General features: G+C 43.7%; 1 protein-coding gene across 2 annotated transcripts in view; it reads left to right on the plus strand.

Moving 5' to 3' along the window:
* ADCK1 (aarF domain containing kinase 1) overlaps positions 1 to 27,266 on the plus strand; it is an 855,153-nt gene that overhangs the window by 649,764 nt on the left and 178,123 nt on the right. For both annotated transcript variants that reach the window (XM_078659980.1, XM_078659979.1), the window contains exon 7: positions 10,272 to 10,388. In XM_078659980.1, the coding sequence (XP_078516106.1) occupies positions 10,272 to 10,388 (117 nt within the window). The remainder of the gene's footprint in view (positions 1 to 10,271; positions 10,389 to 27,266) is intronic.

Raw genomic sequence — 27,266 nt, forward strand, 5'->3', positions numbered from 1 at the left:
ATTCCAATATAGTGACGATTGGAAGTAAATACAATTCTTCAAGTGCGGTTCCTGGAGATAGCATTGACTTGAAGAGTTTTCAAATGACAATAAATACTACTCTGAATTTACTTATTTTTCATTGTTTCTAATGGAGTCACAGAAAGGGCCGCTGTCTATGTGAAGTCTTATGAAAAACACAACATTCAATGAACGGTACATTGGTGACACCTAGGTGTGGACAAGTCCACAAGAGTCACTGGAGAAAACCTAAAGAGGTTGAATGAAATCTCATCAAAAATTAGCTTCACTCAAAGTTTACGCAAAGAGCACACAACATTCCTGGCTGTTCAAATCACTAAAAGTCAGGGACAATGGGAAACAAATGTTCCCACAAAACTACCAAGATAAAAACAGTTTTTAGTTGGCTTCAAACTTCCATTCTAAAAATCCGAAGAACATTATACTATGAAGCCAATTTTTAAGAGTAAAAAATAATTGTGTCTAGAGGGAAACAGTTTGAAAAACAAGGATATGAACTGATTGAAATATATTTAAAAAAAAGAAAAAAGAGGATACACTAAGAACATATTAATAAAGGCATCCGAATTGGGGATGTGCGTAGATGTAGGGGATCTCGTTATCTATCAAAAGAAGATAAAAAACGATTGATTAATTTAAGTGCCAAAATATTCGCAGCAGTCAAGACCTATTGTGAAAGCAATTTGCAGAAACTGGAAGATAATTGAATTTGATGAGGAGCTAAGAGAATTGTTCAATGAAAAGCCAGTGGGGGGCTTTTGAAAAAGCAAGCAGCATAGGAGCAGAAATCACTAGAGCTGCAACAGAAGTATCTGAAACACAAATACGGAACCTAACATTTCACAAATTGTGAGACTAAGAATAGGCCATCGTCCTTATACTGGAAATAAAATTCAACTAAATATCACACTGCATGTGAAATAAAGGTTGCATGTATGGAATTAAATGCCCTTGTGGTTATGTGGGACTGACAGAAAGACCCATCAGCATTAGATGGAATGAATTTAGATCAAATTTGAGATTTGAGAGCTGCAAATATCGCTATGAAGTGTTAAGAGGCAGTAAAGACAGACCCCCGGAGGGAAATCATATAAAGACTCAAATGAAGAGGAATAAACTGGGTGGAATTATTGAAAAACCCTAAACACTAGGGGTATGAACGATCAATAAGTTGCAAGTTATTTAATATAAATATGCAACACCTCGATATAGCAGCCCAAGGAAGAGATTTTGTATCAGTGAAATGATTAATTAAAAGCAAATTAAAAGAGAACATTTTTATTGTAGAGAGATAGATGATAGCTCCCTAAAAAAAATTAAGAGCACTATAGTAAAAGTCATAGATGAATTGTTCGTGAGGGCGCATAACATGGATGGTAAGACAATGAAAGGCTGGAATACATATTAACATGTTTATTAACACATTAGGAGTTAATGATCGGTTTTAATAGAGAAAAAGCTATTTACTTTAAACAGACTATGGCAAATTTAAACGTTCAAGAATTGTTTAATAACGGATGTACTAATATGTTCAAAAACACTTTATTAAGACGGTGAACAATTTTATTTCTCTGTTTAGAATAATAAAGACATCAGATATTTTTCCTTATCCGTGATACAACACATTACGCTGAAAAACAACAACGTGCATGAACGTTTCCTGGTATCACAGGTATCATGTCAGACCCTATCTGGTTGGTATATCTTAGCCCACTCCAGAAGATGCTTTATTTTTTGGGGGTGTGTCTACTTTGTAATTAAGCTCCCTGTTTTCCATTTTTACAGATTTGTACGGATAAATAGACAGAAAACCATTTATTTTCTTATCTGTATTTTTTTTTAAATGTGGATAAAAACTGAAATTGGGTGCTTTCTGACTGATTCTAAATACACTTTGCCATGACTGCCTGGCCAACAACTGTGTGGAATGATAGGTAAGGGGGTTAAAAAAGAGAGGAATTTTAGTAAAGTTGCTTAACCGCATGCGCGCTAGCGGTTTTCCCGCTGTGCGTGGCGGTTTTTAAAAACCCGCGTTACATGACGAACAGAGCTCATCATGAGTGTACGCGAGGCGTAACTCATGACGAGCTCAGCTCGTCATGAGCGTCGAAGGGGTTAAACAGCAGTAGCTATGTACAAGGCTGATACTGAAATGTGCATATTTTCATATAAGGGCATTGATTTATCTTCTGCAGGTGTTCATATCACTGAAACATGGCCAGTATTCAAGCATGACTGTATATTTCTTGGTATAATAAATGTGGAAATATACCAGTTTCAGCTTTATTTTTTTCACAAAACCCCTAATAAACATGGATAAATACAGATAAAGTTGACAAAAAATAAATATGGATAAATACAGACGGAAACGTCCCAAAAAATAAATACCATAAAACCAGGAGTCCTATTTGTAATGCCCATGTTTCTCTCTTGGCATGTGTGGAATCCGGGGAACAGATTATTGGTGCTAAGTGTGTGTATAGACAGTGAGAGACCAAGTGGTGAAATGTTTTTCTAGATTATGTGTAAATGGATGAATGTTTGGGGTTAGTTGAGGTTTTTCCGTGTTACGGACCAGGTCTCCATTTTGGGTCTGGAAAAAAAATATTTTCTCCACTGAAGTAACAAAATGGAGGCCACGCAAGACGGGGTGGGCTGATACTCCTTGCTATGCTCTGATTAATGGAGGGGACTCTCTTCCCAGGGGAGCTCAATGGCGAGCATGCTCAATGGTACCTGGCAGAGGCGGGAGTCACCCTCACACATCTCCCTGAACAATAAGCACATCTCATAACTCATCACCTATCCCCTTGGACAACATAGTTTATGGTGTGGGAACTCCCTCAGGTTGGGATTACGGAGGTGTGTAAGTGGGTTTCCTAGGCCAGATCTCCAGGATATTGGGATTTTGCATGTAGCAAAATAATAGCAAAATCTGCACTTTGTAAAAATCCTGCGATTTTTTTCAAACATGCCTGTCTCATTAAAAATATATAAGGCGGATCCTCCTTTTATTGGCGCTGCCAATTAAATTGAGGGTGAACAACAGGCTCCCTGGTGGCAGAGTTGTTGAATTCCTCTGTCGCCTCTGTGTTAGTCCCTTGAAAATGCACAGGTCCATCTCTTGCGCTGTGCTTACCTACATGTCTTGCCAGAAATCCCCCCCCGCGTGCCTTTTAATTGTGTGGCACATCCCCTGCCCCCTGACTCTCTTTTTTTTGGGACAAATTTAAGTGGAGCGAACTCAACCAATGTTGGAGCGCTTTACGGTGAGCACCTGTTACAGAAGGCCACATACTTTTTTATGGACAAGTAGATTAAGTGATTTGCCCAGAATCACAGGTTGTTGATCAGCCGCCACGACTCAAACCTAGTTCCCCAGTGCGCAGCTCTGGCTGCAACACCACACCTCTCTTATTCACCCCCACCTCCTGTGCCTCCTTTCTTCCTTGGCCAAAATTCCACTCCCCCTCTCCCACAACAACCCCAGAGCACTCAAAGTTCCTCTCTCCCCACCCTCATTGCCGTTCACTCTGAGTCTCTTTTGTCCCTGCTGCTCCATTCGCCCCTGCTGCCTTATGCACATTTGGAATAGTGGCTGTCAGATGCCAGAGAGCAGAGTTTTCAAATTTAGAAATGCATACTGGCATCAGACATCCTCCAGTTCCAGAGCACAGTGCTGCCGGACACACTGTCAGGTCACCAGTGCTTAGTTTGTAAAATAATAAGTGCCAGGACCGCGACCAGGAGGCCACTGCAGCTTGAACCACCCATCGCCCCTGTCATTGCTGTTAATGACTGTACCAAAACAACTACTAACCACTTCTCTTGCCTGCAAGTGTGACAGTTCAGATTATTCTAAATCCATAAAGCTAAAGGAATGGCTGGGAAGCAGGTAATAGGAATTTTTAGTGTGAATTGTATTAATGAAAAATCATTGTTCTGTTCATCCCTATATTAGATGAGCAGCGCCACCATGTGGCAGACTGTCCTACGTGTGGTGTTGACATGTAAGTGTGGGTGCTGAACACCGGAAACCACTGGTTGAAATTAACCACTGTCACAGATTGTGACTTGTCAGAGTTTCTATCAGTGACAGACCAAGGACCCAGTGGTATTTTTGTGATGCATGTGTTCTACCTGCTGCAAAATTATCACAAACTTTGGAGTTTAGGACCCACATTTTTGCTACAAAATTTGGCATCCTAGACCGCAAAATCCTGAGGAATCTGCTAGGGGAATAACTTAGTCTGCAAGGCAGGCTGAGGTTCTCTTGATCCTGGGATCTTATTTGAAGAGGGAAATGTGTTGTCTGCACTTGCTCACAGGACCTCACTTGTGTTTTCAAGGTAGCGCTGCCTGTATCGGGATGGTAGTCAGTGCTTTGGTTTGTATTCATGTGTTTGCTTAGTTGATTTAGTATTCACTGATGTGTGTACTTTACAAGTGTTGGGTTTGGAAATAAAGAATATACTCTTCAATAGACCCATTGTCTATGTTTATTGTCCTTTAGTTGATTTACGCTTACTGATGCACTTTTAGGGAAACCATCTTGAAAACTGGGTGTCAAGTGACCAGAAGGAAGGGTTTTGCAGTGGAGATATCCATTGCTCGGTGGGAGTGCCTCACACCTGGTGGCAGCGATGATACGAAGGAGACTGAGCACTGGAGGAAAAGTCACAGATGTTACTTGTATTGTAAGCACACATGGGCATAGGCCTGGCAGGGCGGAGGCCATCATTTAGGGGACCATAAGATACTGATGGGTGCCAGCTTTAAAGAGCAGAGACAGTGGTGCAGGAAGCAGGGAACTCACTATGAACAAGCAAGTGCATCTCTCGGAGAAGAGATTTTTCTGGACGAAGGTAAAGGAAGACTCTTACAAGGTGGGAGGAGTAGAGTCCAGGCAAAGAGAGGCTGGGGCCGCCCAGGCCTCGCAAGGGATGACAAGCAGCCAAAGCTCAGAGGGGGAGAGCAGGCTGTTGCTTGGAGAACTTCAATGAGAGTGAGGAGGGAGCCTGGATACTGGCAGAAATGTTGCCAAGGCTGCTGGAAGTCTTCAGGGGCCAGCATTAACTGTCCTGACAGCCTCCCAACCCTCCCCATCTTTCTTGTAACTGAAGGCAGATGCGGTGGAACTGAGACCCCTTCGGATTCTAAACCTTCAACCTTTGGGACCGTTGCACTGACAGCAGTTGGAGCAGTCCTGGGGCACTCCGGTCTGACTCACCTGCAAGAGTTCCCACTCAACCTGGGTTCCCCCATTAGATCTGCCCACCCTGCCGCACACGACCTAGAGACCTATGGTAGGACTTGTCATGCCTGTCAGCTGTCAGGGAAGGTAGGAGGAGAGTCTAAATCTCCCTTGGTTCTGCTTCCTATTGTTGAGGTACCCTTTGAGCGGGTAGGAATAGACATTGTTGACTTGTAGGATCACCCCAGCAGCAGTGGTAAGCACCTTTTCTTAGTGGTCATTGATTATTCAACCAGGTGTCTAGAGAGGTCCTGTGGTCTAGTCACCACCATATTAGTGGTGGGGGCACTAGCGCTGGTGTACTCCGTGGTGGGTTACCGGAGGAGGTAATTTCAGACTGAGCATCCCGTTTGAGTAGTGCCATGCGCAGCACACCTGGGGGTGAATCACCTCCCCCCATGTTACCGTCCAAAGACCAATGGCTCTGAGACATTGAGAGAGACCTTGAAGAGCATATAGAGGGCCTTCGCTGAGAAGTATGGAAGGCAGTGGGTTTATTGGGAGGTGTTTCTGGAATAGATTGGGTCAGTTCATTTGAACTCTTTTAAGAGGATAAAGGGCCCCCTCCAGGTGATAAAAACTGGCTGAGGGGGGTCAACACAAAGAACAGAATGAGCCTTTGGTCCCCTATGTCCTAAATATACAGGAGCACCTGCATGACCTTGGCAACCGAGTGACTAGCAGAGGCAGGGTAGAAGCAGAAGTTGTTGTGTGACTGCCATGCACTTGTTAGTCCCTAGGGGGAAGGGGAGGATATCTTGCTGCTGCTTCCCAGCAGGACAAGATACAAGCTGATTGGACAGTGGAGAAGTGTGGCTCACTGGTTAGAGCAGGCAGACCCGGACGCTGAGATCAGGCCCGGGACCAGGGTTCAATTCCCGACGCGGCAGGGTCTTGAGCCCAAAATGTCCACGGACTCGGTAATTCTCGCTTCGGTGCCTACTCGGATCACAGGTTCACACTCTGCAACTCTGGGCAATAGCTTGCTTAATCTCCACAACGGCCCCCCGCGGCGGGATGCCTGGCTTTCACCTTGGGGATACCCAGGGATAACCAGGACGGGTTCCCAATGCAAAGCGCTTTGAGACCTGGCGGTGATATTGCGCTATATAAAAACCCATCCATCCATCCATCCATCCACAGTGCGCAATATGGTGGTAAGAAAGGAAGTGATGCCAATTATGTGGTAGAATGAGAGGACAAACCTGGGGCCCACAGCACGTATTATGTGAACATGATGGAACCCTACCACAGCAATGCGGTAGGATTAATCTCAGTCATTGAGAATCTCTCTCGTCTGCGTTCCATTCCAACATTTTTTGATCATCATACCACTCTAGACAAAGGCCTGCATTACACAAAGCAGTACCAATCCTGCTCCTTATTGGAACAGTGTGTCCCAAACTCCCAGGTGAGGGCCATTCCAGGAGGGACCACAAGCAACCCCAACCCAGTCTCACCCTTCTTGGGGATCGTCAGTAGGGTGTAGCTGGAGACCTATGGCACGGTGAGCACGGAACCACGTCTGGGTATACAGGTCGCCCTTAGAGCCTCAGCTGCAACAACAACAACAAGGCAATGGACGGAATGCAGAAATTAATCTCAGCCCCTGGCTATTGTTCAAGGCTGCTTGCCAGTTCATCGTTTTTACCCACCATGCCACTCTAGAGACAAGCCCAATGTATAGAAATCAGTAATGGCCCTTCTTCTCATGAATATACTCTGTCCGGACAGCCAGGTAATGCTCGCAAGTGACTAGCCCCAATCAGGAAAAACTGGCCTTGTGTTGCTTGTATTCCAGTTTAGGGAGGACCTGGCCAGGCAGTTTGGGCTGGCCTGTTCCTGTTAGGGTCAAGACTGATTTTCATATGGCTGGGACAAAACAAAGGTGGCATGGTGTGCAAAAGTAATCCTGCTCCGAGTAACTACTAGCGGCTTAGATTAATTTAACCATTCACCCATCCATCACTTTTTTTGCACTCTTCAGAAGCCATGTCACTGGCAAACTAAGGAGGCCCGTTTTACCTCTGGCCAAGACGACCCAGATGAGCAGAGTGACTAAATCCTCGACCTCCTCTCTACCTCTGACTCTAAAGTTCCCAGAGTACTTTGCAGAGCATCTGAGGAGGGAGGTGTAGCAGATTCTACATATGTTCAAAGATTGGAGAACGATGTGGGCATTAAGGGTGCTATGCCTCTACACTTTTACTCATACTGTGCTTCAGTTGCAGCTCTGTTGCATATCAAGTGAGAAATTGAGTAGATGTTGGTCTGGGCTCTATAATTCTGGTTTCTAAGCCAGATGGAACCATCAGGTTCTGTACCAACTACAGGGTGGGTGAAATCTCGGACAAGCTAAGGCCATCCCAGTTCATCTATATAATGTATTTGACACTGGGGTCTTGCAGACCAGGCTCACCTTTCTAGCACAAGTCAGGTCCACTTTCACTTGCCTTTTGTGACTGTTTCTGTACACAGTCCTGGTGTTTGGCATGAACAATGCCCAAGGGACTTTCTAATGCCTTATGAACCAATTGTTGCTGTGTCTGCAAGCCTTTGCCCTAGCATAGCTGGATGATCTTGCCATCTTTAGCCAGGACTGGAAGTCTTACCTGAAACATATACAAACTGCTCTTGAAAGAATTAGAGAAGCAGAACTGACTGTGAAAGTACAGAAGTGCCAATTTGCCGTCGGGTAAGTAACCTATTTGGGGCATGTGGTGGTTTGAGTCAATCTGAAGCCAGCACAGGCGGTCTCACCAGTGCCCTGCACCCAAAAACAGTGTAGGACTTCCTTCGGCATTACCAGGTAGTATAGATGGTTTATCCCAAGATGTAGCGTGATAGCAGCCCCTCTCAGTGGGCTTTGACATGTCTAAAAACTTTGAGGCTCTCTAAGGAGTTTTCTGTAATGCTCTTGCCCTTGCCCGTCTGATCCGCGGGGGTCCAGACAGTTGCTTGAGATAAGGATATTAGGTCTTTCCATGGTGTGCCTCTGTCATGGATTTTTGCTCAGGGAACACGGCTGGGACCTTGATCCCCAAGCAGGAATCCCACTTGGAATTTTGTGGAGAATGTGATGAATATGTCAGATTTTAGAAAAAGTTTGAGGTTTTCAGGCATTCTGGATAAGAAAGCTTAGTGAGATCTACACAAGTTACACCACCCTTGAATTCCCTGGGCATCTAGTTTTCAGAAATGTCTGGGTTTATTCTGTTTCCCTGAGTGGTGTCCCAAGCTGGGCCCACGTACTGCAGCTACACTCCTTGCCAAAATTGATCAGATCTCAAGGCAAACACCCAATGTTCGAATGTTGAATTATGGAGCTTTTCCTGTTGTGGGCGATAGATTCACCCACTCGAGTCAGGTATTGTTTTTATCAGGATACCTGGGGAAGCCTTGAATGATTGAACATTTGTTATCACCTGAATTTCTCCCCAGTTTTGGCTCCTTAGTGTAAGCCATTATGTAAGAGAGAGCACATTTTGCAATATTTCCTCTGAATCACATGATAGTATGGGTAACAGCAAATTCAAATTAGACAAATAAGCACTCTTCCTAAACTCCTTATCGAGGGTACATTAAAAAAAATCCAGATTTTCTCCAAACTCATTTTTCATTTATTAAACTTTACCATATGAATTGATGCATTTTAGGTACACAGTAAAATATTTCTATATGCTTTAGCTCAGATGTTGCCTGTGGGACAACCAACAAACACTGTGTATTCCAGCAATTAGAAGGGTCTCATGGACACAATATTTGTTATTTTTGTAATTCGGCAACCAAGGCAAAAATTACAGATTAAAACATTGACACCTACTTATTCTCATTATTTTTGTCGTTCAACAATTAGTCCTTTTGAGAAAACTATGCGCAATCTGCATAAATTACCCCTAGCTGAATTTGGAATTTTGTATACTTTTCCGAAATGTGTGGCTTTCCTAGGTCAGCCATGGGTTTTACACCTGCTTCCACCAAAACTGCAAGTAGGTAGAAACCACAAAAATAGGAAAATGACCTACCATTTAGAAAGTGGAAAAACTGTGGTAAATATTTCTTAAAATTTATTATCAATTTTTCAACATTTCTGGTTGTTCCTGAAAGCTGGGAACATGGTGATTTTAGCAACGCAAACCTTTTCTTGTTACCCTTTTTTAGGAAAAAACATGCTTTGTGGCACAGCACTTTTTTCAAACTTTAAAAAAAACAATAATTGCATTATTTTGTTATTTTCTAGGTTTCTTCTTGGTGAATCTACAGACCCTGGGTACCTTTAAGCTCCTTAATACGTGGGGGGTGGGGAGGGGGGGGGGGGAATTATGCAAATGTGCCTAGATATCTTTTGTGGGAAAAAGTAATGAAGTCTTAAGTGTCACATTCCCCAAACATAAAAGAAGAAAAAAAACTCAGCATGTGAAAGGGTCGATTGAGTGCCTGTGAATTAATGGGGTTAAAATAGTTATTGGTGTGCTGATTACTTTGCTATCTATGCTTCCCCATGAATACAGCATTGTTCCCTCTGGAGAAGAAATGGAAATCTTCATTGGGGATTTATAGCTGAAGTAGGATGAATAACAATGATGAATTGATAATAAATTATTATGGAATGTTATTACTTTACTTTAAATTTTAACAAAAATAAACACCTGACTCCAAGCAGCTTTGAGTGCATGACCAAATGGAGAAGAAAGTTCCTTCCCCTTAAGTTTTTCCACCAGTGGGGAAGAGGTTGTCTCCTAAGCGATTCCACCTTGAACAATGAAAAGTACTTCATCATAACACACCACAGAACATTGAGTGTGCCCGGGAACAAAAATTCATTCACCTGTTCATACTGAACCATCAACACAATCTGGTGCTTGGTAGTAGTTATAAATGCCCTGTGTAAGTCGATTGCCCGTCTCTCTGTGCGACCCTCTGGTCTGTGATGATTTTCTCCTGATCAATGGGATCAATCTAGGGACACTCATATGCCCCCTTTCTTCCTATTCAGATCCCGCGGATTCACTGGGAGCTCTCCACGCGGCGGGTTCTGGTGATGGAGTTTGTAGACGGAGGTCAGGTGAATGACAGGAGTTACATGGAGCAGAACCAGATCGACGTCAACCAGGTGCGGTGGGTTCTCGGTGTTTCTGCTCTGCTGAAGTGGTGAATGGACACCTGTACAAAGAGTGCCTCAAAACACAAGTGAATTCAGAGAAAGGCTATCTGGGAAGCTTGGCAGGGTCTTGTCACTACAAATTAAGTTCTACAAATTTTGAAAAGGCACATAAAATATCATCATCATAGAGACAGCTGGTCCACCACAAACGGGTAACATGAAGACAAATTGTGGATTTGTTCAACCCCATGGATTTGGTAATATTTTTTGGGGTATGATAAAGAATGCATTTGACATTTTAATTATTATAAATCCAGTTTGTAACGCTGCTTGATCTTTTAAAAGGGGGACAAACTCTCCCTTTGCACTGATCCTTTATATTTACTTTTTTGTGCGGGTTAGATCCGCTACTACACATCAAAGTACGAAGTTAACCCACACTGGAGATCTATCTAAATGTGTGTAATTCTTATTCATCAAAAACATACATGTAGAATCCTAAAGGGTTGTCCTATCGAGAAATACAGTGAATCGAAATAAGGCAAATCAATGTCACAAACAGTTTTACACTGGCTCTAACATTTTAAGCCGTGAGATGGTGAAAAATCCATTCCTTCTATATCCTGGCCATTACAGAAAGAACCTTAGAATGGCCCTAGACCAGCGACGGCTGCTGCTAATCCAATGGGGCGGGGGGATGGGGGTGCAGAGTGAAGGAATAAAAAAAATAATCAAGAAATGTCCACTTACTGATAAAATATAGGAGCCGCTAGGTAGACCCGGTCACTGCGCCACCTAAAGAAGTAACATATAAATTTTTTAACACCAGTATTGCCCTCCTCAAATGACCAACTGCCAAATGGTCTCAAATCATACATAAAAGAACACAGAAGATGAGAGGCAAAACATGAGCAAAGAAGATCAGTTTGTCATCAAATCAACCATCAGAGTCATTTCCAATATTATTCAAAGAGCCCAGTGTTGCTTGAATGATTCTTTTTTTATTTTCTCTTTTTTCAGTCTTGAAAATGCAACAAACAAATGCAACCAACGCGTTTTGCCTCAAACGGGGGCTTCTTCAGGTCATAATAAATCTTGTGTAAGTAGCAATAAACTTTTGGTGCAGTAAGGTCATGTCAGAGACCCAGATCCAGCGCTACCCGATCATCGTCAATATTATGTATGGTCAACATATGGCGAACCTGTGTGGCGCCGTTCGCACAGCTAAGTATTCGTTTTCGATGGTAATAGTCCCAATCCTGGAAGTACTTTGTTCGGCAGCTCCGTTCGGCCCGCCGCATATTAGTCTAAGAGAAAATAAAAAAGAATCATGCAAGCAACAGTAGACTCTTTGAATAATATTGGAAATGACTCTGATAGTTGATTTGATGACAAAATGTACACTTAACTTTCACCGCACCGGGCCAGATCTTCTGCTGCTGCGCCACGCTGCTCCTGGCACTGCAATCCCCATGAGCACAGACTCTCAGACTCCCCCTCGCAATCCCAGCGCTTCTCTCATAGCATAGCAGGAGAGAAGCACTGGGATTAGGTGGAGCAGGCCAGTTTTACACTACAGCAGGGACTGGAAGCCTGTGCCCTGCCGATATCTCCAAAGCCCAGCCTGGAGATATCAAAGTGTGCATGTCAGTTTGGCCGTCCTAATACAGCCGGCCAAACTCACATGCGCACTTTTAGTGCCTACCACTCCTCCCCCTGCTGTGTGACGCCGCATCATGGCCCCTCCCCACCATGGAATCATCCGTGGCTGGAAGTGAAAAATAAAATGACAATAAAATAGTTTTATTGTCATTTTATTTTTATTTTGTCTGCTGCCTTTCAGCAGTGGGGCGACACTCCTCCACCATAGCGGAGGAGCCGCCCCTGCCATATACACTGGACTGAGCAACCTAAGGCCAATATTTATTCATCGTTACTCATTGTGAGTTTGAACCACTAGCACAGTGCAAATTAGACCACTAGTGCTCCCATGTACAGATGGGTCTGGTGTGTACATGTTAATGAAAACATTGTACGCTATCCCTGTGCGGTCTTCTGAGTCTAAATAGAAAAGAAAATGATGAGACGTCAACCTTTCGTTTTCCAAGAGTCAACTATCCTCACGCAAGACCCAACCTCATTGCGTTTGCCTTGACGATGTTCGGATGCAGACTTAGGATCATAGGTTCTTAAAACCTGGGCCACACGGAGGCTGTGCAAACATATAACCCTTTTTACAGAGAGCGTGGTGAGTCAGAGATGGAAGCGAGGTCCAGAAATGACATCACTTCCTGTTGCCCACTTAAATCCCTCTTGCAGCGTACAAAAACATTGGAATTCTGAAGAAGACTAAAAGAAAAAAAACTTGATGCTGCCCAAACAGCTCCAGGGAAACACTAATACCTATGAATGTAGAACTGCCCATAGTTGAAACCCTGTATGGGCAAGACAATCCCCATGATGCTAATAGCAACATAAATGACCACAGACTCTACTAAGCCTTGGTCTGCATTGTTTTCTGTTCCTGCTGACAGTGCAGAGAGCATAAGAGAGAGGAAGGACTCACTCATGCACAATTCTGGCTTAGTCCTGAGCATGTAATACTCTTAGAGAGTCTTAAAATGTTTCACCACCAACTGACCATGAGAGAAACAGGAAGGAATCTGAGTGACAAATCAAGGGAGATGAAGGTGGATAGAGATATCTGACAGGAGAAGAAAATATTCAATCCATTCTTCATTTCCCTCAGGTACAGGTAAACTGACAGAGGTGGCGCCTTTCCTCGGTCTTGGCGAGACTCACTTTTGGCATTCTTGGGCTGCCTCTGTTAAGTTGTACACCTAGTGAGTAGACACAGGGGTGACTGTATTTCTCATGTTGTCTTAACTATTTTTGAGGGTTGTGCTCATGACGCACCACACAAAATCTCCTATACTAGTTTTGAGAGCCCAGGTATTAGTGATTCACTCATGTCCCATTATCATGGATTTTCTCCCCTCGAGAAACATTTTCCAATTAAGTACACAGTGGAGCATTCCTCAGACGCTACACAATTTGGGGCAGAGGATGTTGCTTGTGGCTTGAGCTGCTAAATTTGGAACTGTTGAACTAGGTTTGAATCCCAATGTCAGCTGAAGATCCTGTGAGTCTGGGCAAATCACTTAATCTTCTAGTACCTTAAAAATGAACCTGACCTTGTGTAATGGTACTCATTTACAGCGCACCGATGCCTGAGTTTGCGCTATATAAAACTGAAAAAAATAAATAAATAATAAAGCATTCTCCTGGCTTCAACACTGCAGCCAGCAACACTTCCAATGTACTGAACTGTTAATGTCTGTTAGACCTGACACCCTTGGGTGGTAGTCCACCACACGTTGTGCTTTTATCTATCCTGTTTTTTCTAAATTCGTTCTAGTTGGTTTTATGTCTGTGCATGTTACCACTGCTAACCAGTGCAAAAGTATGAGCGTGCTCTACATAACACATGGTACAATTGGTCTACACCTAATTGCCACATTTAATTTACTTGTAAATCCTTGGTAAATGGTACTTCATGTACACAGGGCCTGTAAATTAGATGCTACTAGAGGGCCTGCAGACCTTATTTTGACATTCACCAATGTAGCCTTTTCAAACATGTCTCAGGCCTGTCACTGCAGCTTACAGTGCAGTTTTTAAACTGCCATTTCGACCTGGCAAAATTAAACTTTTTCTTGACCTAAACCTGGATTTTCAATAATGGACACTGCTCACTTCATGTTCTTCTGTGGTTATTTTACGGACATTCGGAAAAAATTCATTGTACCTCTACTAAAAGATAAAGGGTTTAGACAAGTGAAACTGGCCTTAATGCATCTTCAGTTACTGTCCAATATGTGGGAAATCATTAATGTTGCTACATTTTTAACCATAGCCATGAGACTAAGGAAAAAAATATTCAGCTCTAGTTAAAAGTCTTGCATGTTCTATTTTTAGAGTTTGTAAATAATGACTTTTAAGTACATTGATCAGTGATCAGTTTTGTAGCTAGACCTCCCTGTGAAAGAATGTTGGCCTACTATTGCAGTATTATATTTCTACCAAGATTTTGAACATTTGCAATGCACAGATTGCTACCTCATACATGAAAGAATGTCTGCTTATTAGTGCAGTATTATGTTTATACTGGTATTTTGAACTTTCGTACCTATACCTATTATTGGAGTATTATTCTGCTACCTGTATTTTCGACTGATATTAGCAGTAATTTGTTTGCTCATATATTGGATTCACTAATTCATTAGTAGTTTAGCCCTATTTTTATACTGTATTTGTGGTAAGCTGCACCTATTGCACCTCCATCACTATCACTCACTGTTCGCTACCTCGTTTATTTGGTTCTCCAATGTAAGCTACTTCACGATGTTGCACTGATCATTACTACCTCATTCACCTCGTTTTAGTCATGTAAGCTGCACCCTGCCACTTTCTACACATAGACTACATTGCTGCTACCTCTTACACTCAGATGGGTAAATTTGATTCCACCTAACTAGTTCTACCTCTCATATTTTGTACATGGTGTAACCTGACTGCTACCTCGCACAGAGGATACATTATGTAAGCTCCACCTACGCACTGTTTGTTCCTGGATTGCACTGACTTCTACCTCTTATTATTTTGGTCACTCACTAGTGTCACCCCCTTTTTGCCCTGTAACCAACGGCTGACAGCTCTGATTGTCGTCCTATCTCCTACACCCAACATCACAGCCTTTATAAAATGGAGCTCAACGGCAAGCACACTTTCAGAATCATCTACCCTTCCACCCTCACCAAAAAAGCCACTAAACGCTTTAAACATAACTTCTTGAGGTCGCACCCTGAAACACCCTTTGTCGACACCTACTTCCCACCGGGCAATGGAGCCCTGAATACTGATATCATCTTCCACACCTCACGCAGAGCCCAATGGAGAAAAGCGTTCCTAACCCTACTCACCGTCTCCACCACCAGGAAAACAAATCATGGCCTAACTCTCTCTATCACACCTTCCCACCTCCTCCCTGGCAGGGCTTCCATTACTATCTACAATAACGGGATTGTCCTAATTCAATCCACGGACAAGAACCTGGAACTACGAGACAACCTGTTCCCCAAATTCAAAGAGCACCTTGCCAAGCTGCGGACCCCCACCCAGAACTCCACCAGCACTATCACCCCCGACGTCGCAGCCCCCGCCTACAACACCTCTACCCCCAGCACCCCAGTATATGGCCCACCTGCTGTTAACGCCCCACACTCCCCTGATAAGCGTGGCTCAAATCCACCTGAGTGACTTACCACTCTCACCTATAGTTACCTAATAATAAGTCAGCCGGACAGTGGAGAAGAATAAACAAGCAATTTTATTAGGCCACAAACTCCCATATGAGAGGGCCCTGTCTGACCTCACTCTCTAAGAGTGTGCCGAGAGGACTGACTCATATCATCACAGTAACACATTATAATACAAAGAGGCAGAGTAAAACACGCCCATACTGGAAAAGTACTGGACGCCGGAGAGGATAAACAATGGCCTCATACAAGAGGCATCTGCACCTGGAATTGCAACATTCTCTCTTCTGGCTCCAAGGACACGGAGCCAGGCCTTAACATCTCCAGCACATGAGAACAGAGTGATAAGGGGTTTCGCTAGTAGTTTCAGTCACAGTGAGCTGAGAGACAAAACTGCTGACATGTGGAATATTCCTATTCCTACGGGAGGGGGATGAGCAAGTGCAACTCGCACGCAGAGAGAAATGCTTCAAAAATGGTGGCACACAGGCCAAGCTAAGAAAACTGAAATAATGTCACACGCATAAATGAATAACTAATAGAAGAATATAAACGTAAATGCATAAATGAATATATCAGTAGTTAGACACATTCTGCTAACTCATAAGCATAATGTATGCAGTGGGCGGGGCATGGAGAAATGAAACCTATCAGACCCTCCTTTTAGCAGACTGTGGCTAACTTTATTAACTAAAAGGAGAGCCTTTACATCAAATTCTAAGGGCCAAGACACTATACTGATCAAAAATATCATCGTCAATAAGCATTAGCCAGTGAATTTCATGAAGTTCAATAGCATTGGAAACAGGATGTGGTCTTGTTGGCCTTCTGGAAACTCGTATATCGCTGGCACACATGCAGCATCAAGGGGGAAGGCAATAAACACAGAGGCAGCAAGTCAGTAATACACCTACATTTCCTACAACCCAGTCGGGGAGTCAGGAAATCAGGCTGTTGAAAGAATTTCACCCTACCAATCACAATGTACCAGCCCACGCAGCTATTCACAGGTGTCAAGGGAAGTGCCAGTAACCTGTCCTTCTTATTTGCAGCGGAAAGGAGTAACCCACAGACCCAGCAATCTGTCACATTATACACAGCATGGTCATGGTCACAGAAGTAGTGCAGCATACTATAGGGCAGGAAATGCAGAGGCAACAAGTAAAAGAACAACCCTTGCAATACCTATTAAGACAATAATTATTCTCTGGGTGTGAGGCACCCTCCTTTTTGACTAATCTAAATACATCACACTTTAAGTCATGAGCAGGAATTAATGCAAATAAGATCAAACTGTCATTATCAAGGAAAACACCCTATTGAATCCAATACTGAGGGCTCACTTGCATTATTAGCTAGGACCTATATCTAACATCCTTGGAGTAAATATTTTATCAGGCTGAGAAATGTGTTTTACTAAACCACTCAACGTATACTAACCCTCACAGCTACTTCCATAGGGCAAGAATACAGGCAACATTTTTCCACCCCTGTGTGTGTGTATGAAGGCAATGACCCACACACCCAATAATTGTTTTGCTGTTCTATGAATAACATGTGTCAGGTGCAACATTTGAATACTACATCATCCTAATGAACTTCCCAGTGCTCCTCTTCGTGAGGATCTAGAGTACCAACGATATTCTCAGGTGGCGTTGAAATAATACTCATGAAGGTATGTGTCAAGCAACAAGAAACTAATTCTCTAAAGAGAAATATGAAAGCAACAGTTAGGATACAAACAAACTCAATATTAAATTTGTAGACCATGAGAACCAAAATGATCAGGGACATCTGGACAAGGAGCCGCAGGGGCTGCTCCTCCTTGGGAATAGGAACATTCAAAAGCACTCGTTGTCCTAGCTAAAAGGTCCAAATTAAACTAAAGGAAACAATCTGCCACACAGCCAGCCAGAGGGGGTCTTCTCCCTGTGTCCGTCTGAGCCTCACAGGCAAGCTCGTATTATCCATCAAAAATTCAAAAATCATCTGCGTTGGAGCTGCACTTGCTAGCAACTCAAATGGAAAACAATCTTGGCCAATGATGCAAAGTCTTTCTTGCAGAATTTTAGCAACCACCAATCCAGGTAGTGCCCTCTACAAATTCTGTCCAGTGTCTCGCTCAGTACACCAGATATGAATCTAACAGATACTAAGAGCACTGTATCTGTACCCTAAGACTAAAGTCTCTCCCTACCTCCTACTTTTCTTCTCCTGGTGCACCGCTCTTCTGTCGAGGCCATAGATTGTATAAAGAGTGAGCAGGTACCTTAGCAAACAAAACTGTAGATTCCAAAACAGATGGGGTACAGGGAAACCCGAAGCATAACCACTGGAGAACTGGCGGCAGCCTTTTGCACAGACAGAACTGCCCCTCTCAAGTATTTCTGAGAAACCAACCACTGGAGAACTGGCGCAAAAGCGAAGAGTGAGTCCTCCATCTCGGTCAGGCCTGCCCTTTTCTTACCCAGGAATCACACACCTACAGCAGCTTCAGTGGTACCTTGGCTCCAAGCTAAACTTCCATTGGTATCTTCTGACGACGGGACTTGACTTGCACTTGAAGTTGGATCCGATGCTTGGGTCGCCTCTGGCTCCGGCGGTGTGACACATTTCTATTGATGAACAGAACAAAGATCTTTAGACAAGGCATATGAATAAAATTCAAATTCAAAGAAACCAAATGAGGTCTATTCTGTGCTTTCATATTGCTTTACCCATGTCAATTTGAAGGTGAACACATTGTACCTATCAATAAATTTGTGCACTGACATTAGGTAATACATTACATATCTGACTTTTCGCTGTATTACCTGTAGATGGACGTATGCATTTATTGAATTCTAAGAGAAGAGAAAAAATAAAACAAAACAGACATGTTGTATTCCCCCATTTGCACTTGAGAAACAGCAAAAAGGGAAGTTCAAACCGCTCTTCCTATAGCGAGCACACAGCGTCTACTTTATGAACCTTCCCTGTGGTGCAAAACTTCAAACACTTTTAATATTCTTTGTCTTTACTCAAAACAACTATATGTTTGCTCATGACCATGCTCACATATTATAGAGGCAGCAGGAAACTAACTTCTACAAATCTTTCATTTCTAAAAATATTTCTGCTGAGGATCACACAAGCATCTTTTCACCTTTCTCACTATTTAGACCATGTAACATTTTATTCAGGGGAAAACCTGTTCACCAGTTCTAATAGGGAATATCAGCTGAACTTTACCGGCTAATTGATAAGAAACTTGTACACCTTTACTTAGTGCTGCACAATAATGATGTTGTTACCTAAGAATGTGACACAAAAGTACCGACCTATTGTTCCCTTCAAAGGTCAAATAAGGAAACACTAATCAGGAGACAACTCAAGACCTGGCTGTTCGAGCAGTAGCGGACCCCTTCCCCCAAGCGCCTTGGGACCCTCCCGGGTGAGTAGCGCGCTATACAAGTGTTATGATTGATTGACTGATTGGGCTGTTCCCTTCCTTTCATCCCTATCCAATTAAAATAATTCTCTAATAATAACTCTCAGTTTACCCAACACTTGTAGAACAAAACTACCCACGTCTAATTCCCCTTTTAGATCAAAGCAGGACAGGAGGGGGCAATACACATGTTACCTAGTTTTAATGTATATGAGAGCTAGCGGGGAGCTAGCTTCCTACCCCATTTTGACAGAAGGAAATCTGAAACATATTTCACTTCGGTCAATACCATCAACCACTGGGTGTAGCCCTGAGCAGAAACAAAATTCTAGGGGATACATAGCACTTTTGAGAGGGCTAGAACATCTTTTAGCACATGTAGAAATGTCATTGCCATAAAATGATATGTGTGCCTATTAATATCTAATACAACGTATCTGAGGAAGAATAGTAAGGAAAAGGGAATGGAACTGGGATACAGCTGAAGTCCCCCATAACTAGGCACTATGCGACATTCATTAGGGAAATGGCGCAAAAGGAAAATCTATAAATGAACAAAAATTACTTAGGTAATGGTCAAGTTTGTGACACAACACCATGAGTACACCGTAGAACTCTCGTATTCTCCCTCCATACCCCTTTTAACCAAATAGACATACACTGCTGAAGTGTTGTCTGTGAAATTTGGGGACCAGAACAAATTCCCCATAGAGGAGCTTGTTCTAGTATCAATAATAGAATTATCAAAACAATACAATACAGAGACATACAGAAAATAAAAACAAGCATACCAAGGCAGCAGGTATACTTGCTGTGTTAAGCACAGAAAGCATAGAAAATTCACTGTAACGCATGCAAATGAGCTGTGACACACAACACGATGCCATGCATTTCCTGCACAGTGAGCCTGTGGCCCAAAACCCAGCGTGCTGGCCTACTTAATTTATCAAGCTTAAGATCGATCAGCATACCATCCACGCAGAACAGAGCAAGCAATGCACAATAAGCCAAAGAAAACATAAAACACACAATAGCACAAAGGCCACAAAAGGGAAAACACAATATTAGTTACTGAAAGGACTATATTTTTTTCTCATGCATATCATGCATCATGCGGTGTCAGTGCACACGTAATCTGTCCAGCACAAAGCTGCATCAATACTCACCGTAACACGCAGATAAAAATATTTTCCATTGCCCTGAAACGAAACAAATCAAAACACACACACAAAAGAAACAACAACACAGAAAATATTGGACAAAAAAAAGCAACCACTTAGTAAAAATACCTTCCAAAAATACTTACCGTAAAACCTATGCTTGGAGCTCATTCATACCAATTCACCGTTCACTTTCCATTCTGAAAACCCTGTCTGCTGTCTTAGACAAGAACCATTTCTAACCTCTTTAACCGTCAGCCAAGAATATAAAACATTTAGCAGCATTGAAAATCACATGACAATCTGGTAATGGCATTTAATGCAGCATCAAAAAGGGAAAAAGACATACATTTACGTTCACATCATTCACTTGTCATGAGCCAGGAATTTCCATATTTGCGTAAAAGTTTTCATTCTTGTTATTAAAATACCAAATATTTCTGCACAGTCATCTTTCGCTGTGTAAATGAGCCCTCTTATAACCAATGCCATTTCTTAACTTTAAACAAAAGGGCGCCATATTCTCACCTCCAGAACATACTAAATACTCCAGTGCACACTAGCAGACATCTGCACACTCAGCGTAATGGTGTCCCATGGACAAACTGCATACAAATACTGTTACACACATATGGACATTACACACATATATACATTCCCACCAGGCCGCTCCTATGAGCAACACAATCAATATTATTACCTGCCCTCGCATCATCAATACTCTCCACTGGTATCCACTAGCAAAGACACTAATCAGTATGCCAATCAGGGACCCCCCCAACTGAAGTATTATTGAACTAGGAAAAATGTTATACTATGACCTGGTCCAACAGTGAAACAAACAAAATCAACAACAAAAATGGACACAACAGACAACCAATAGATCTCTCTTTTCTTTTTTGCCATTGAACTGCACACAAATCAATCAATCACTCAATACCATCCAAACAATAGGAGTAACACTCACTAACATATTTAGTAAATTGATTTTTCTGAAAACCATCCTTCTTTTCTCAGACTAGGCCATGTTAAAGTGTAATTCTCTATGTCCAAATGGAATAACCTGTTAAAAGTTATTCATAATGTTGTTCCTTATTCTAAATCACATGTGTTCTGAACAGCTTCAGTCTAAACAAGCAGCAGTCTGCTGGAAAGAGCAGAACTCATAATTATGCAGACTCGCTGATGCTGGCTCCAAATGTGTATCTCTGCTCTCTGTGCCAGGAGCAGAGTCTCCTAGCCCCCCCCCCATAATCTTCTGCCTGTACTCTTCTCTCGCTCTCGCCCTCGGTGCTCTGCGAACCCATTGGAATGGTGCTGATAACACCAAGGTCACACCTGTCCTGCTCTAAGGTGGCAAGCATCTATGTTTCCATCCTCCATAATCTTCCAAAACTGAATAAAAATGCACACACTGTTATTCTAAAGTGTGGGCTGAAACACATTCATTCGACAAGTCATGTTTAAAACTAACTAAATAACTGCATTTCACTTTCACCGTCTGCTAAGACTTCTGGGCTGCTAGCCAGCCTTCCGCCTCCCCTGGCATTCACCACCAAGGTCAAATCTGCCTCGCACTTGGTCTGGCGCTGACAAAGCCAATAAGCCTTCATAACTCTTTTTAACATTCAATAATTAACACTATTTTGGCACATACATTTCTCATTCTTCATTTTTTTTTCTCTTCTTTCTAACTTTACACTTCTTCCTACATTCTATTAATGTACATTCTTATTACTGGTAATCAAATCCCTTTTTCTCCATCTTCTACTGTTCACAAATTGAGGAAATGGAAGAAACCAAATTCTTTTTCTATAGAGCACAGCCCTACATGCACTTTTAAACTACACGAAAAACACACTGATAGTCAGGCACACCCCTCTAGGATAGCTCACAAGGACCAGACAATCTAACTTATGCAACAAGACGCACTCACTTCATTCAAACAAACCGTCACAAATCTCTCCACCTCAAATACTAGCCGCTCCTCTAACATGACCCCTCTTACCCCCACTCATACCCCCCCATCCCTCTCCCCCTGACATAACAACCCCCACCCACAACACGCCACCATCTGAACATACCACCGCTCGGAGTTTATCCACCCCTCCCTCCCATCCCCTCCACGGCAGAGACCTCTCCCTCCCCAGCTCCCTCCCCACTCTCACCCACCTCTCACCCACGACACTCTCACACCTGACACTACATCTCTCACCCACAACACGCCACCTTCTGAACACACCACCATTCGGAGTTTATTCACCCCCCCTCCCAGCTCCCCCACGGCGGACACCTCCCCCTCCCCAACTCCCTCCCCACTCCCACCCACGACACTCTCACCCGCCCAACAAAACACACAGAACATACCGCCTCCCCTACCTTAGCATCCCCCTCTCTCCCACCTCCTACTCTCAGCCCTCACTACCCTCCTATCTCCCCCACTGTATTCAACATTCACTCTCTCTTCTACTCTCCGGCACCGTCTCCCACTGACGGCACTACCTATGCCTCCCACCCACCGCCCTCACCTACTTCACCCACACCCCTCGCCCACAAACACGCCCACACTTTGAATGTCATCCCACCTATTAGCTCCACAGAACATTCCAACAACGCTAGTATATCCCCCCCCTCGATACTCTGCCCGCTTTCCAGCTCACTATTCAGCCACTCACCACTGGCTCTCACCACCAACACCATCCCCAATACACCTCCTGACCTGACCTTATCCACCCTCCAACAAGTCAGAGAGGATATTCTACAAATCAAAAAAGATGTACACGCAATCAAAGACCTTCTCTCCTCACAGCCCAGTCTACCTCACACCCTCCCTCCACCCTACAAACGACGCACCCTCCCTACATACCCTCACCTCCAACGACACCCGCGCTGGCCGACTAACCCCGTTCGCAATAACTCCCACCGCCCCCGTCGTGTCATCAACCCACTGTCGGACCGCGACCTATGCTCTCTCCTACGCTCCTATGGCCCAGGTCCGGTAAAACACATGTCCAACACACACATCCCCATACCCACAATTCTTACAAACCCTCTGAGGCTCCCAACACACCACAACAGAGGTTCCGTCCCTAACAACCTCAGAAAAATTCCCCTCACACTAGAAAGCTCGACCACCCTTCTCTCTCCCAAACTCAAATGCATCCTACTCAATTGCAGATCGGCACAGAGACACTCCTCCGACATCGCTGATCTCGTCTCAGCTATGGATCTAGACCTAGCCATTCTAACGGAAACGTGGCTTACTGAAGCCTCTACCCCGATTATGGACATACTAGTCCCCCCCAATTATCACATCATCAGGCTGGACAGATCTCCTGGCAAGACGGGCGGGGGAATTGCATGCATTTTTAGGAGCAACCTCTCCGTTACGAAAGTCAACTCCCCCTCCCTTTCCTCCTGTGAACTCCTCTGCCTCGACATCTCCAGCGAGGGCAAACAAGTTTGTGCTTTACATCTCATCTATCACCCGCCTGGTGACAATCTCATATTCACCCAACAACTCATGGACATGATCACTGCCAATGCCGGTCGGCAGACTACCCAAGTCTACCTGGGTGACTTCAATCTCCACTGGAGCGATCAGAAAGACACAGTGGTGAATAGTCTCAAAGCTTTCCTTAATGCGCTTGATCTCTCCCAAATATGCGATAGACCAACACACGACAAAGGCTCGATACTCGATCTCATCATTGCCAAAGAGAATTCTACACAACTGGAGGCGATACAACGCTGCGACTGGTCAGATCACCACATTATCACCTTCTTTATCAATGAAAAAGTTAAACCTAACCCGGCTCAACCAATCAAATCCAAAACGTGGAAAAGGGACATGAAGAATCTTAACCCCTCTACCCTGCCTCCCCACTTCGGCAATAGCCTCCTTCCCCCTTCAGATACCTCGGATGTTCAATCACTGACCGACCACTACCTTGACTCTATGAATACAATAGTCAATGAAGTCGCCCCACTGCAACTGAAGAGAGTCTCCACCAAAATTTCTAACCCCTGGTATGATGATAGACTCAATGACGACAGGCGTACTATGCGAATGGCAGAGCGCACATGGAGATCGGACCCTTCAGCACTGCACCTCAAAAGGCTTAAGAACAAGAGAAATGCCTACTTCAGGAAAATAAAGCGCACAAAGTCGGACTTCTTTAGCCGCCAGTTGGACCAAGCAAAAAACAGGCCAAGAAAGCTATTCGAACTAATCAAGACCCAAACAAAGACACAACCCTTACAATCAAACAGTACAACTAGCGACACCCCACCCTGTGAAGCCTTCTCTGCTTTCTTCAAGCTAAAGACTGACAACATAAGAAATGACCTCATCATGGATGTAAGCCGATTCCCCAACCACATCAGAATGTCTAACACTCAACCTAAAAACAAGGCATCTTGGCTGTACTTCGATACCTACTCGGAAGAAGCAATACACAAACTGCTCTGCACCTTGAAGCCCTCTAATCACCTCACAGACCCTCTACCTGCTAATGCTGTAAAAGACTTCATCCCTTTGCTCCTCCCTCTCTGGACCAAAATCATCAACAGCTCCCTACAACAAGGCCTCATTCCAGACTCCCTCAAGGTGGGGCAAGTCACGCCTATACTCAAGAAACCTACAACTGATCCGTCTGACCTAAACAATTACCGGCCCATCACCAATATCCCCACCCTGGCCAAACTGCTGGAGAAATGCGTCCAACTCCAACTAACAAAACACATCGATCAATTTGACCTCCTCAACCCTCATCAATCAGGCTTCCGAGCGAAACATAGCACAGAAACAGCTATGACACACATAATTGATGACGCCCTCCAATTTCCTGATCGCAATGAGTCCTGCCTCCTCATCCTTCTTGACCTCTCCTCAGCATTTGACACGGTCAAACATGAGAACTTGTTGGAGTTGCTAAGCACTCGAATGGGTCTATCGGGAACTGTTCTCAAATGGTTTTCGTCCTTCCTTCACAACCGGTCTCAGAAGTTCAAGATCAACAATGTGCTATCTACACCCGTGCCTGCAGACCTAGGTGTTCCACAAGGATCCTCCCTCTCCCCCACACTGTTCAACCTCATCATGGAACCGCTCGCCACCCTGCTCCAAGCCTCCAATATCCAATTCCATATGTACGCTGACGACACACAGCTTTACCTAAAGCTACAATCCCCGGAAGATATCAAACATCTGAACTCCACGCTTATCAACACTCAATCTTAGCTGGCCGATAATCACCTCAAACTAAATGCTCTGAAAACTGAGTTCCTACTCATCTCACCCCCGGCGAAAATTTCCACCACCCAAACATGGCTCAATAACCTAACAGCACTCAATGTCCATCCTACCATCGTGGACTCGGCGAAATCCCTAGGCATCACACTCTATGCCAAGCTCAACATGCAGCAGCACGTTAGCAAAGCCACGAAAGGAGCTAATTTCCAAATCAACACACTGAGGAAAATTAAACCCTTCCTCCCTGCCGAAGACTTCCGAACTGCTGTACAAGCATTAGTCATCCCTCGAATAGACTACGGAATTGTGGCCCTCAGCGGACTCCCGCTATCCACAACAGCACCCTTAAGAGCCTCCCTGAACGCTGCCGCGAGACTCATTACTGGCTCAAGAAAACATTCGCATATTTCCCCAGACTTAAAGTCTCTAAAATGGCTGCCTTTTGAAGCTAGAATACAGCTAAAAATTGCAGTTATGACACACGCGGCCGTGCACCACAATGCACCCAACTACCTCGCTCAAAAGCTGTCTATATCAGGAGGTTCGAGATCCAATAGAAGTGCAAAAAATCTACTCCTGAAACCTCGTAGATTCCGGAAAGAGAAAACATACAAGCGCTCCTTCTCAGGAATGGCACTGTAGTGTAGTTCCTATCATCCCAATAGGCTCTGCGCATTGGAATAATACCTACAATAGTAAAGGCCTAGACCAGACGTTAACTAGGTCTACTACTGTCGATACTAGACTTAAAGTTTTGGGTTTGCCAGCTTAGCTCAGAGTTCACTAGAAACTTTCTCGAATGTTCAAGGAGGACTTAACTTCCCTGATTAGACAAGAAGGGATTTAGTTTCTGACAACAATAGAACATGACAACTTTGCTCTCCCCTAATCAAGAGTATATCTCGAGAGTCGTGTGAACAAAAGGCAATTTATTTTACTCAGTCAGTACGTGCATTCTTAGTCTCATCAGAATGTAGAGAAAAGGAAGAGACGGGCGTGTTCAATAAAAAGGTGGTATTTATTGATCAGTCTCTTTTCTCATACAAGAGAAATGGATCGATATTATTGCAATACTTATAGTTAAGTAAAGTGCATACATTAAAAGCAATAGTATAAAATAATACTGTAAAAACATTGATATGGTTTCTAAGCCATATGATGTTTTAAAATGAATAAAATATATTACATACACATATACATTTGACTAAACGTACTCAACTGGTGTTTCTAAATACGCCTACCCCGTGTACCTGACCTAAGCCTAATACGTGGGCGGGAATAGAAAGTTACAGTTTAAGTTAAGTTTGTTTTTGCCAAGTGAATAACTAAAGAATTCTCTGTGAGGGGTTATTCAGTTCTGTACCTGGAAGTTAGGATGAATGAGGGATGGTATCTCTCTCTCTGGTCTCGATATTCCAGGCTGCCTGCGAGGGCTGCCCAGAAACGCCGGGGCTGGAATTCTCGGCAGGAGAAAGCAGCGCGTCTCAGCGCGTCAGGAAGGCGGGGCTGCGCCAGCGGGGTCTGCTCTGCTCTTCGCTTCGGCAAGTATGGCTGCTCCGTCTCGTCACCACGCGTGTGTTTGCATAGGGCAATATCGGTAATATTTATACCTTTAAGGTGCCGAGATTGACGTAAGGATGGACATAGATACGTCAATAAGGATGTCATACGACTTGCTCGTTAGCACATTCTTTTACTGAAGTTCTCGGTGAAATCAAAACAATG

This window comes from Lissotriton helveticus, chromosome 9 (genome assembly GCF_964261635.1).
Source record: "Lissotriton helveticus chromosome 9, aLisHel1.1, whole genome shotgun sequence".
In the NCBI taxonomy this organism is placed as follows: Eukaryota; Metazoa; Chordata; class Amphibia; order Caudata; family Salamandridae; genus Lissotriton; species Lissotriton helveticus.